Raw genomic sequence first — 14,553 nt, forward strand, 5'->3', positions numbered from 1 at the left:
CGTTTTATAAGAATATGCACTCTTTCTTTTTTAGTCTGTCCCACAAGAATATGTATTTTTTAATTTTAAAAACTCGTTTCTCTCTAATGGGATCCATTCCCCACTAATACTTTAATTATTTTTTTCTCTATTTCTCTCTTACTTTATTAATTTTGTATTAAAACCTATATTAGGGCCGTATAAGTCAAGAAATATTCATGAGAGAGCCCTTGAAAGTTGAAACTTGTGCTTTGATTTATTCCAACAGTTGAATTTTCTGCGCGTTTTGATTAAATATATCTGTGTGCTTTATACTTTTTAACTTTATTTAGTGTGGATATAAGTTATCAACTTTGTTCATTATAGTTTCCACTTTCTATTTATTATTTCAGTTCACATTATTTGCAAGTAATTGATTATATATCATCATACATAGATGTTTCTAAAAATCCTTTGATTTCTCAATCAATAAATCATTATACCAAATACAGAAATTGAAGAAAACTCAAGTGTTTCCATCTCTATGTAAAATAACTGTTCATGGAGTCGGTACTTTTCATCAATTAATAGAAAATTTCTGCATTAAACAATATACACATTGTTCAGAAATTATACCATTTCATTGCTTTAGCTCAGAGAGAGAAAATACATTCATTGAAATATCTACTTATTTTTTAAGGAAAATGAACATTTTCCACTTTCTAATAATTTTTAAAGAGATATATTCAAATCGTTAGAGGTATGACATAATACAAGGGAGTTTTTCCCTGTTCAAGTCTCCTCCATTATTTAAACATGGCTACTGGTGACATTAAATGAAAATTTAATTTGACATTGATAATTAAATGCTCCATTAAAGAGAAGAGATTGACTCAACTAGCGATGTAGACTATTGAAAGTGAAACTGACATGAGTTTTTTTATAAAGATCCTAATATTTTTAATATATAAATAAACCATGAAATTATACTATCAAATTATAAAAATTATTCCAAAAACTTCAAAATTATGGAGCACAAAGTTAAAACAAATTATTCAACAAATAGTTTAGTCTGTAATGAAACGAATCTAAAATCTGAATACTTAATATTTGGACCTTCAAATTGATCATCAAATCAGAGTTGACCGTCTTCAAATTCTTCACCATCTATTAATTAAAGAACTACTTATGTTTTGTCAAATTTTGATTCGCCCCACAAGTTTAAAAACACTAATAAAAACTATAAAGCTGAATTTGGCTGCAATCATCTCATGGCGATTTTTTTTGATGAGGTTGTTTTCGTATGACAATCAAGAAATTATTTGTAGACGACACCACCATTCCGTTAAACAAAATCGTCTATTTATGAAGAAAACAACGTCGTTTTATTGAATAACATCATCAATATTTTACACGTAGCGACCGGATTTTTTTATTGTGGGATAACTCATAACTGCGTGCAAATCCAAAGCGTATGGTTTGACAATTTAGAACTTTATAACAAAAAACAAAGTCTTATGAATGAGACAGAAGTGGATTTGGCCAAAACGCATTTAGTCCGTACGGGTTGGGCGCCATAAATGAGTTCTATTTTAAAACGCATAAATTCTCAAATCTCAACCGCGTCTCACTATTTCTTCATGAAGATGAGATGAATAAATCCAAAAGCTTCTTCGAAAACCTCCTGAAGCCCTTCACATCCGGCTCCAATAGAGGTAATATATTTATATTTGCGTCGATTTCGGCTGAGGTTGATGAACTCTGTTGAAGATGTTTTTATTTTTTGAAATGTGATAAAAGATCAAGACGAAGATGACTTGGGGAGAATTGCAGCGCGAGAGCAGAGAAACCTTCCTTTGAAGCCCTTGCTGTAGCAACTAAGAATTTCCACCCCTCTCATAAGCTTGGAGAAGGGGGTTTTGGCTCAGTTTATCATGTACACAATAACAAATGCTGCTATTAAAATCAATTAAGTAGTTTACTTTTGGGATGTTTCAGTATTCAATTTTTGACTATCTTAGAGCATGTATACTGAATTGATCTGGAAGAAACTGTGATTTTGATTGAGGAATATTTAGTGGTTGAGTGAATGTTTGATTTTTTTTAGGGTTGATTGATTTTGAGTAGGGGAAATTGAGTGATGGGAGAGAAGTAGCGGTGAAGAGGTTGTCACAGAGGTCTTCTCAGGGGAATAAGGAGTTTTTGAATGAGGCTAGGCTGTTGTCGTGTGTGCAGCACAAGAATGTCGTGAATTTGTTGGGATATTCAATTCATGATGCAGAAAAGCTGCTTGTTTACGAATACGTTGCGAATCAGAGCCTCGATAAGTTTCTTTTCAGTAAGTTTTTCTCTTGTTTTTCTGCACTCCCTGTTTTATGTGATTGATATTTGGCCTAGTGTTGAAAAATTAACTAGATGATTGAGATGTAAGTTGTGATTATATAGTAGTTTGAGTTTATTGGTGATGGATATGATTTCAGTTGGAATCTTCAGTATTCAATTCCTACTTGAAGTTGAAAGCAATTGTTTATGGTTACATCTTTATTGTAACTTTTGAGTATGATTTCTTTAATGCTTCAGCTTAATATTGCCAAATCAACTATATAGTGACCACCACGGGTTCTTTAGTTCTGAAGTACCTGCAATATTAGGTTTTTGAGAAGACTGATTAGGACTTATGCAACTTGGGAAGGTAAAAACGTCAATGTTACTAAATTTGCATATAAAAAATGTAGATTATAGAACACTTGTGCAGTATTGAGAGAATTTCTAGTCATATGGGTTGGTTAGTTGTCACCTGTTGTCAAAGGCTAATCTCCATTAGTTTCACAATTTTTGGCTCTCTGTTGTATGACTGAAAGTCAGTATGAGGATAACTTCCCAAATTTGGTTTCCCCGGAGAATTTCAATGTGATAATCATTTTAAACTCTAGTTTTAATGATTTGTGGCATTTAGCTAGGCAAGAAAGTGAAATTAACATTGCATTTTGGTTGCTCTTCTTATGTAGGGCCTGACAAAAAAGAGTTGCTGGACTGGAATCGCAGGCATGATGTGATGGTAGGTGTTGCGAAGGGCCTGCTCTATCTTCACGAACAAACTCATTGTACCATCATTCACAGGGACATCAAAGGCAGCAATATCCTACTAGATGAGAAATGGGCTCCCAAGATTGCTGACTTTGGCATGGCACGTCTTTTCCCAGAAGATCAAACACATGTCCATACCGTGTAGCTGGTACCAAGTATGGTCTTTCTTAAGATTGTTTTGTTGCTACATTGCTATTCAAGTGTAGTTAATGAACAAATATGGATGCATTTATTCAATTGCAGTGGTTACATTGCACCAGAGTGTCTCTTGCACGGCAACGTCTCTAAAAAAGCAGACGTTTTCAGTTTCGGGGTTGTGGTTCTCGAGCTTATCAGCGGGCAGAAAAACTCCAGTTTTACTCGGGATCCTGATTCGGAGAGCCTGCTTGAATGGGTTAGAACTTAAAGTTTGGGTTTTGCAGTAACATCACAAAAAGGATTTAAATGGGGCGGGTACCAAAGCGTGCCTCCTTACACGATCAGACAACCTCTCAAAATTATTTATTGCATCAAAGTATGTGGTAGATTTTCTGTATTATTGACGATCAGACAATTGCTGTCTGCAGGCGTATAAGCTTAACAGAAAGCAAAGGAGCTTTGAGATCATGGATCCAGTACTGATGTCATCGGCAGATATGGAACAGATACCAACAATCGTTCAAATCGGGTTGCTCTGTGGGTCCAGGTCTGATCCCAAGCACGGCCAGATATGGACGTGTGGCGGTGATGCTGCTGTCACGAAAGCTGAGGCATAATTGAAGAACCAGGCAGAACCGGGAGTGCTGGGTCCAGCTTCAGGCCATAGAAACCGTACGGGAACCACCTCATCAGCCACCGGGAAAGTCCTATGGTTCGAATTCAGGATCCACGAATTTGCTTAGCGCCTCATCAAGTGCGACTTCATCGAGGCCTAGCAAATACCAGTTGCAGCGGCATGGAACGTCCCTGTCAAAGTTAGACCAGTAAACATTCTTTGTACATAAATTAGTTTGCATTAGTTCTTTGAGCGGACAAACTAACCAATTTAGATGATTTGAACAATACGGTTCTATTGCTACGAAGGAGAAAACGTCTAGGCAAAATTAACGCGAGATTTGGTCCATATACTCCGGTTCTAGTTGTACATAATATCTACGGCGTAAAGATTGGCTAGAGAGAATGATGACGAAGATCAAACTCAAATTTGAGAAGAAATGGGTTTAGAAGCCAAGAAAAGAACACGCACTAAATTGCACCGAAGCCAAGCTGGATATAGGAAACCAATAGGACCTAGATGTGCTTCAACATTTATGTCAGATACTTTAACTAACCGATTCAATATTTATTAACTTGACACGGCGTAGCTTTGCTTGCTGCATTTGCCTTTATGTTCAGATTGATTAGCAGACATACTTAATGTGTCCACACATAGTTCTGCCAAATTTCCGCTCTCGTGACTCCCTTGTTCAGTCTTGGTTTGTCTAGAACTCAGCGCATATGCTCTAGCCTGGGAGGGAAGTCTTGGGCGGTGAGGTTGTTGTTGTCGCAGAGGTTGATCACGATTTATCCTTGGTTCCGCTGATGGTGCCCTCGACTGATGACGAATCCCTGGTTGTTCTTCCTTGAACCCATCCCCGCGTTCTTGCTCGGACACTCTCTAGAGAAGTGGCCATTTCCTCACAGTTAAAGCACTTGATAGTGTTCTGCATTCTACACTCTCCAAAATGGTACCTGGAGCACACATTGCATTGTGGTGGTTTGGGTCGGAAGTCACCCCTCTGGTTAGAGAAATTTTGTCTGCCCCCATACTGTGGTCGGTTTTGGGTGGGCTGGTACCTCTTGTTCTCATAGTGGGTCATATTCCCATCACACTTCCTCTTCTCCCGGGAATGATGTAGTGGAGGTAAAGCTAATGTAGTGTTCTCCGTCACTCTCTCCCTGGGCATAGCTGCCTCAACATCTAGTGCAAGGGCCAACGCTTCTGCATGTGTAAGTCTCCCACGACTAGCTAATGCCATCTTTATCTCATGCCTTAGACTCTCACGGAACTTTTTGGCCAGTTTCTCATCGGTGTCAACTTGTTCAGGTGCATACTGGGTCATATCGCAAAGTGCGTAATCATATTCGGTTACCGACATGCACCATTGGGGTTAAGTTGTAAAACTCAGCCGCCTTTGCTTTTCGGAAGCTCTTTGGTAAGTACTTATTATATATATTGCCTCCTTGAAATTCTCCCCAGTTATTCTACCCACTTGATCTCGTGGCGTTGTCTTCATTTTGGTATCCCAATAGAAGTCAGCTGACCCAATGGTAGGTCGCACAAGCCATTCGTTCCGCATCGTTGCACATCAAAATCGTGAAAATGCGCTCCAATGCGTGTATCCAACTCTCAGCCCTTTTTCGGCTCTCCCATTCCATCGAAGACAGGTGGTTTTTGTTTTAGGAACAACTTCACAATTTCTCAGTCCACTGGAGGTGGTGGAGGTGGTGGTGATGGTGCTTGCGCGCGTTTCTCCTTTCGATTGTTTCCCATTTTAGTTGATTCAATTTCGCCACTTGCTGGACGATTTCCTCTCGTCTACGACCTTCGTTCGTATATCATAATCTATCAGGGTGCTCGTATTTTCATTCCAATACTAGCGTACAACGATGATCTTATGCTACGATCTTAAATACACTGACTCACAACTTCCTGTTGTTATCTGTATATCCCTTGACCAAACCACTCGCATAAATTCTGAGCCGCAAAACGTGATCATTTGATGTGCACGGCTTCTCTCAGCTTTTTGTTTCTCAAGACCTAATGTCTGGTATGGCATAACGTTCGATTCTTTGGCTGCTTGCTACAACTAAGCATAGATGCGAAAATATTCGACTCCTCGTGCTGTTGGTGTATCATTTTGTATGTGTCTCTTGAAACGTATTCCTCATATGTGTTTGCAGAGATCGAGCCGTTGTCTTTCTTGAGAGTCTTGTATCAAGAATTTAGAAATCTATTTAACAGTCTTACTTGGATCAGAACGGGTTTCAACATGAGGAACACTATTGAAATTTCCCTTGATTAGAATGGCTCCGAAAATGACTCAAGAGGAACAAGAATGAGTCACTACTTTCATTAAAAGGAAATAGTGATGCATCACTTGCAAATTGCAGGTCAATCAAAGGTTTTAAATGCACGAAAAGAATACCATTGTCAAGGAGCTTCATAGAAAGAAATTTATGATAATGCAAGTAAGTACTGTCAATTAAACTCATCCATTCTAGCTACAAAGGTAGCACTCCATCATTTCCCGAAGATAATATAAGCGTTCTCGAAAACTCTAGATGCTAAGTCAAGATTCTCGGTGTTGTTACATCAATTAACTGACCTTGAAGGTCACATCTTCATATTGTTTTTGGCACGCCCTAGCGGTCATTCTCATCAAAACATAATAACCCTCCTGGCCTTAACATGTCATAAGTGTTGTCATATTTGTAACGTGTAGTCGCATTAACATGTTATGCACGATTGCATTCACTTTATTTGATTGCAGGCACAAATTCTCGTCGTTGTAAAGATACATCACCTAACATTTCTTCTTGTCTTGATCTCGTTAGAAACTTCCTTTCGTTTTGTTCTTATCATCCAGGGAAGACAATAGACAATTTCAATAATCCGTCTAGTTCGAAGTATATGTTTTCGTTTGTCCCATCACTCAGGAAAGTGATATTGTAGTCATCAATTTACAACTATGTTCAAGCACGTTCAACCTAGCATACTTCTTAGGCACTCTATGTTTTCCAGACATAGTGCATAGTCTCATACTTCAACACATATTCGATCGTTGCTTAATTCAAGCTTCATATGGGTTCTACGTTTGCAACGAAGTTCAAAATTCCACATTTCACTTTCACAATGATTCTATACAATACCCCGTACTTCATCAATCATGAATTATCACACAAAACGTCATTTATATATTGCGCAGTCAAACATGTTTATCCACATAAACCATTTGACATTCCATGACATTTCATCCGGCGTATATCAATATTTAAAATAATAACTCAATCAATCCGTCGCCCATGGAATCACTTTTCATAAATCATACAATTCATGTCCATCTATATCACAATCACATAATTGCAACTACACACGCGTCATACTTTGCGTTTCAGAGTTCCAAGATCATAAAATTTCAACAAAGTATGCATTAGAATTTTCGTCGTTCAAGTAATCAACATATATGTTCTTCAAATTAAATTCGCAATTCAAACATGTAGTAACAAGTCTCCCCCTCAAGCATGCGATTCATATTCACACTTCAATATCCATAACAATCAACACCTTCAATCACATACTCCCATAATGTCTCACATCTCGTATGACCACAACATTTTTCAAAAGCCATAGCATTTACTTAAAATCTCCAATAGGCCCAAAATTGCCATTTTCACAAGGAACCATTTTTCCTTCGAATTTCAAAAAATTTCAGTAACTCATTTAAAAAGTCGCCAAAATATTCTTACCTATTCTTTCGTGGTTGGGCGTGACGAGTTGTGGTGTTGAGCCTTCGATGTTTAACACTTTAGCCAATTCATATAAGGATAGATTACAACTCAAAGAGACTCTTGGGTCCAGAGCGGAAAGAACTGAGGCTCTGATACCAAACTGTCACGACCGCCCTTTTAGGGTTAATAAATACGGGCGATCGTGATTAAAAGTATTAAATGAACAGACGAAAAGAATTAGGGTTTCAATCACAAGTTGGACCAACAATTAATATCCCAATAAATAACCAAGAATATCCATTATCCTAATAATTAAAGTTGTCGGCCAAGATATAACATAATTAAACGAAACGACACAGCGGAAACGACCAAGAGAAAGAGTGACGCCATGTGTGAAGACACAACGGCACTCAAGGTTCAAAGACAATAATAATCTCTTAAATTCACTTGCTCAACACCACCACATCCTCGTCGCCGCTCAACCTGCACATAGGGAAAACACATGCAGGGCTGAGTACTATGAAATATACTCAGTGGGCTCATGCCGAAAACATTTTCAATCAAAATATCATTTATCATGCCATACATAAGTAACCATCGGGGTTTAGCTTTAGAAAGGCCCGAGGCACTCAAAATCATTTCCCATTGTAAAAGTCGACTGATCAGTCATTTTCCCATAGACGTTTACCATATCTGCCAATACATGACTTGGAATGTGGCCACAAACCAAGCCACTAGACCGGCCAGCCCGTACGCTAGCACACGATCTACCATAGGTGTACACTAGTCCAAGTAGGGTTTGCGGCCCTACGAGGACCCGAATTCGATTTATATAACAATGGCGCATAGCCATATCAGATAGGCACGTTAAAACACAAATCACGGCATGATAAAAAGTTTCATTTCCATCGATAAAATATTTAGGACGTTGTCCTTATTTAAAAGAAAACCCACCTCTAGTGCTTAGTTTGAAATTACGTTCTTTCCTTTGCGATCACGATTTCCTTGCGATGATTCACCTTTAACAAATTATATAATAGATAAATCAACACATTGCTTCAAACAAATAACCAAAAATGCATGCATCCTAAGCAAAGTCTTTTATCTCGGTTTTCGATTGTTCGACGGCCGCTTACGCTCCCAATTTCCACCGTTGGCTCCTCGTATTTTCTTAATGATTTTGAAATAAAATCCCCAAAATTATAAAAGTGTGTAATTAAATTATCGCAAGCATTTTCCCGTTGAACTATATTTATTTCGGGCTTAGGAAATAATTATTCATTCGTTGAAATATTCCGAAATTAATTAAATAATTCCCCACATTTAATTTAATTATCAATTCAAGGATTTATTTAAAAAGTTCGCCCCAATTAATTATCGGCCCAAAACTTAATTATCACCTTATTTCTCCAATTACAAAATAAGCCCAACAATTAAAAGGAGCCCATCAATTTAATTAATCCACCCTTCTAATTAATGAGGCCCAATTTTATTCAATGAAGGCCCAAATCATTTTTAAAAAAAACAAAAGCCCAAAACCTCACCTTCCTTCTCCACGCCTTCTTTCTTTCTCTCTCCCTATCTCTCTTCTTCTCTCACTCTTGACCAAATCGGAAGGAACCCCCCTCCCAATCCGTTCGTCGCCTGCTCCGATTCACTCCACGCCGTCGGCCGCTGCTCACCGGGGAGACAAATTGCGGCCGCCACAGTGTCGTCGGAGCGGGGGAAATCCGGCCGTCGATCCGTCGGACAGCCGCTGCTCCGTCGGCGCCAAATCCGTCTGCCATCGCTGCTGCTGCCATCGCTGCCGGGAGATGCCGCCGCCGCTGCCGGGAGGTGTCGCCGGGTCAGGCTGCTGCTGCCGCCGCTCCGTCAGTGGTCGTGCAGCCCCGAAACCACCCCGAAACAGTCCCGATTCCCTCCGAACATCCCCAAAACATCCCGGAACCAACCCGTTCAGCCCCGCAAGCCCCGATTTACTCCGAAAGGTAAGTTCTTATTCCAGAAAAAAAAACGTTTCTTTCGTTCTTAGTTTGTTTACTTCGGTTATCCGATCAAAGATGGATTTCAGATTTCATGATATGTACAAAAAAATTAAGCATTTGCCGAGGGAAGTTGATGCTGGGTATGTGATATATGGAGGCAACATGCGATAATTTATGTTCAAAATTTGGGTAGGAAAAATACCTTTGTGAATTGAATTTGGGTTGTGAAGTTCACAAAGTTGAAAGGCAGGTTCTTGAAGCTGGAGAATTTCGATTACTGCCGATAGTAACAATTTGACGTTAGATTCTGAAGCCGGAGAAAAATTTAGACACAAAGATAGAACATTGTTTACCTTGGATAGAAGTTGGAGAATTTGGATTTGATTGCAGAGACGATAATGAGAAAGAATGGGTTTGTGAAATATTTAATTTAGAGGGAGGGTGGTTAAAAGATATGGGAGAGATTTTAGGGGAGAGAGATGGCGTTTCTAACGTGGGTTAAGAGAGAGATTCGAATTTTTCTTTTTTTTTCTTTTTTTATTTTTGAATTAATTTGCATTTTATCTGGTATTTGTTTGCAGATTACGGAGGAAGGATATCCTTTCACGGAGGAGGAATATCTGCGTAGAATCTTAAATTAATAATCGAATTAAAGATATTTCATTTTAATTAGTTTAGTTTAAATCACAGCCCATTGTATTTTATTTTAAATTGTGCAGTCCATAATTTATTTATCACGGACTGGACCTTTATATTATTTATTTAATTTATCGGATCCAACACGGAATTGAGTCCAATAAATATTCCCCACGGACAGGAAATATTTAAATTCACATAATCATTTATTTCACAAATCTCTAGTCAACAACAATTAATTCACCGACAAACAGTTCGCGACTTCGCAAAATTAATATCATTAAAAACCAGTAATTTAGGGTTCACAAAAAAAGTTTAGAAAAACGGGGCGTTACAACTTGCATAATTAAATGGAAGCACGATAGCACAAATGAGAAATTGGAGACAAAGAGAGAGAATTGGGAGATTGAAGAGAGAAACTCTTATGGAAGAATTCGAATTTGAAAAAAAAATTGAATATTCGGAAAACCGGCGGTTTTGGCGGAAAACCGCCGGAACAGCCGGTTTCCGGGCAAAACCGCCGGTTTTCACGGTTAACCGCCAAAAAACCGCCGAAACCGGCCGGTTTTGCAACTGAAAAGCTGCCGCCGTCGGCCCCATCCCCGATGCCTTGATATACGCACCCGAACCGGCGGTTCCGCCGTTTAACCGCCGGTTCCGAACCGTCCCGAACCGCCGGTTCCGAACCGTCCCGAACCGCCGGTTCGGTGACGGTTCCGGTTCGGAATATCTTGAACCTGAACCGGACCGCGACCCGAATTGCGACGGTTCCGATTCGGGAAAATTGCCACGGTTCCGGTTCGACGGTTAACCGCCGGAACCGGAACCGGTGGGCATCTCTATCTATGGCGGTGATTTTTGAAATTCATGATCCTAAAAAAAAGTCACAGTAACTAATATCTTGAAGTAGCATATATATAACGTCAGGCAGTGCACGTAAGTCTTTGTGTACAGCTTGAGACAGCATATTTAAGTAGTGAAATTTCAGTTTGTCTTACTTATACATATATATTCCGAACTCCATAAAAGTCAGACGCGCGGCAATATACGACTATACATTAATTTTATACTTTAATTGACTAAATCTCTAACTTATTTGGCTTATGTTCATTCTGAATAATAAGAAAAATCAAGGAACGAATTGAATAGAAAACGAGAATTTATACAAATTGCTTCTGCACAATACAATACTAAGTTTTTTTTTTATTTTATTGAAACAATGTTTTATTTATTTAATTATTTTCAATTCCGATACAACTATTTTGCCGGATCCATTGCCCCATTCAGAAGTGGACGCAAAAAAAATTGATAGAGATTATGCCTTTTAAAGTTTATTCGGGAATATATTTTTAAGCTATTCAAACTATTGAGGTTTTTCATAACAATTTACATAAATTTAAAGACTACAAAAAAATGAAATAAGAGGTTTGGTAGAGGACGCTTAAGTCCCTCATCCATCCTACAAGTATCCTGTCTATGGTCCCATTTGTGTACAATTTACGGTGTTTCACTCCTAAATTAATTGTTTTAGCAATATTTATTACTACATCATAACTTACAAAATGGAAAATTTAAAAAATTATACACTCTACTTTTCAATTGTCAACTCTAATTATTTTTTATCTAACAATAATGATAATAGATTCTAAATAAAATAACCATATCAATTCCTTAATTAATGCAGCAAATCATTATTAATAATAAATTTAACTAAATCATAGTACAAAATTAAAATTAGAAAAACGAAAATGGCATCTAAAAATGGTGTATAGAGTGGGAGGAAAAAAATGCACCATTAAATATGATGGGGTGTTAATGTAGTCACTGCTCATTTCTAAATTCTAATCCAACGAAGATAATGCATGCAAAATACTATAAATATGTATCTATATATTCTGTTCGTTATTGAGCAAATGGTTTTGATAATGACATGCTACGTAAATTGACTTTCTAAATTATTAGCTGTACGCATATATGTGGCCTCACAGAATCTTCCTACTATAGTTACCCAAACCAAACCTCAGTACCCCATAATTGACCAAATCATGCGAGTTGACATTCTTCACATAATTAATTTAATCGCAATTGAAACTTACAAATTTCCTAAAAACAAACGAGGTACAAAATCCAAGTTGAGTAATAGTACTTGAATTTCAAAGCACAGTTACACAATTACCCCTTTTAGCTAAGTAACAAATTTGTAATCAAATTAGTCTACTACACGCGCTTATAGCAGTCATTAGAGACCCCAACAACAACATCCCTTGCTACGTCCAACAATTTTTTTGCTCTATAAATAACTTATTCTCTTCACTCATCTTCTCTCTAATTCAATCACTACATTGTACAAGTAATTAGTTCATCACATCAAATACTTCAAAAATGATTGGTAGGTTTGTTATTCCTTTAATCTCCCTAGTGGTGGTGCTGAGCAGCATCTCTTGCTCTGCCCAGCTCTCAGCCAGCTTCTACGATGCTTCATGTCCTAATGCACCCACCATCATCCGCAACTCCATCCGCCGCGCCATTTCCGCGGAGCGGCGGATGGCGGCGTCCCTCATCCGCCTCCATTTCCACGACTGCTTCGTTCAGGGCTGCGACGCCTCCATCCTGCTAGACGAGACCACCGCCATCCAGAGCGAGAAGACGGCCGGGCCCAACGATAACTCTGTTAGAGGATACAATGTCATCGAGGCTGCTAAGCGCGACGTCGAGCTCGCCTGCCCCGGCGTTGTCTCTTGCGCTGACGTGCTCACCTTAGCCGCACGCGACGCCTCTGCTGCTGTTGGTGGTCCGTCATGGAGTGTCAGACTTGGAAGACGGGACTCCACCACCGCAAACCGGGACGTGGCTAACACCGATCTCCCGAGCCCGTTTTCCGACCTCCAAGGCCTCATTGACGCTTTCGACAAGAAGGGTCTTAATGCAAGAGACATGGTTGCCCTTTCTGGTAATTATATATATAACCATTAATGGTCCTTTTTTTGGTAATTGATAAAAACTAGTCATTTTTTTATTTTTTAGTAACCTTCTCTCTATTGAGGCGAGACTGACTAACAATACTCCAAAAACTTTTTTAATATGTTTCTCACTTATTTTACCAATTTTTGCATTCAAAGTTGTCCACGGTCAAGACTATTAATTACGTATTTGATTATTTAGTAATGGATTATTTGATTTATGCAGGAGCACACACGTTAGGTCAATCCCAATGTTTCCTGTTCCGTGAGAGAATATACAGCAACGGTACGGACATTGATGCCGGCTTTGCCAGCACCAGGAGACGGGGCTGCCCACAGAGCGGTGGCAACAGCAACTTGGCGCCGCTGGACTTGGTGACGCCGAATTCATTCGACAACAACTACTTTAGGAATTTGGTGCAGAGGAAGGGACTATTGCAGTCGGATCAAGTCCTCTTCACCGGATCGACCGCTAGCATCGTGTCGCAGTACAGTGGAAATCCGGCAACTTTTGCTGCCGATTTTGCGGCTGCAATGATAAAGATGTCGGAGATTGAGCCAATCCTTGGACAGAATGGAATCATTAGAAAGGTTTGCAGCGCCATCAACTGAGACTTCAAAGTTCAAACTCTCTTTCTTCTCATTTCTTTTTCGTTTCATAGTTAGCATGTGCCAGCAAATTGAGATGCATGCTGTCACCTTTTTTTTTCATGTCTTCATTCATCATTCTGTTATAGTTATACCATACCCACTCAGTGTCTCACTGTTCATTTTACTACCATGTGATTTGATTTATACCAGCAATCAATGAATTGTTCATTTTCGTTCATTTTAATTTCCTAAATTCTCATGAACTGACAATTACGACTACTGTCACTACAAAAAAACTTATCTTTTAGGGACACAAAAATTGAGACGCATTTACTAGCGTTTGAAATTTTTTTAAAATAACCATAATTTATAATGCAAACAAAAAACATCCCCAAGTGTATGGTAAATTATCTTAATCTTTTGCTTTTTAGGACGCTTTTATTAGTGTCTCCTAATTTTGGCTGAGACGCTAACAATAATGACACTTTATAAAGTGTTGGTGGTATAATTAGACACACAAATTAACGTCTTTAACGGTATTACAAATCGTCCTTTAGATGGAATTAAAAGGGTTACTTAACTAAACCATTCCAGTGTGTATATATGCTTAAGCATTAATAATCACTATTGAGGCGTGGTCCGAATCCTCTCCCACCGTACGTGTTCGACTACTAATGTTACTATTTTAATAAAATATACTAGTATTACTTTAAAATAACAAATTAATGTTATAATCCTATAATAAGTAGTAATATGGGGAAACCACTACTTAAATACATAATTAGAGAGTACGAATTTAATTAATTATAAGAGTGATTTAGTTCACTACACGAAGGAGTGAACCAAAATAACATTACAGTGAACTA

At 38.5% G+C, this 14,553-nt stretch overlaps 1 protein-coding gene and 1 pseudogene across 1 annotated transcript; both read left to right on the plus strand.

Annotated features, from left to right (window-relative positions):
- Positions 1-1,508: 1,508 nt before the first annotated feature.
- Positions 1,509-3,800, plus strand: LOC121754373 (annotated as a pseudogene).
- Positions 3,801-12,492: 8,692 nt separating this feature from the next.
- Positions 12,493-13,880, plus strand: LOC121754891 (lignin-forming anionic peroxidase-like). Its single transcript, XM_042150181.1, has 2 exons — positions 12,493-13,086; positions 13,323-13,880. The coding sequence occupies exons 1-2, from the start codon at positions 12,519-12,521 to the stop codon at positions 13,706-13,708; spliced, it is 954 nt and encodes a 317-aa protein (XP_042006115.1). The 5' UTR covers positions 12,493-12,518; the 3' UTR covers positions 13,709-13,880.
- Positions 13,881-14,553: the final 673 nt, after the last annotated feature.

Source organism: Salvia splendens, chromosome 11, assembly GCF_004379255.2.
Source record: "Salvia splendens isolate huo1 chromosome 11, SspV2, whole genome shotgun sequence".
In the NCBI taxonomy this organism is placed as follows: domain Eukaryota; kingdom Viridiplantae; phylum Streptophyta; class Magnoliopsida; order Lamiales; family Lamiaceae; genus Salvia; species Salvia splendens.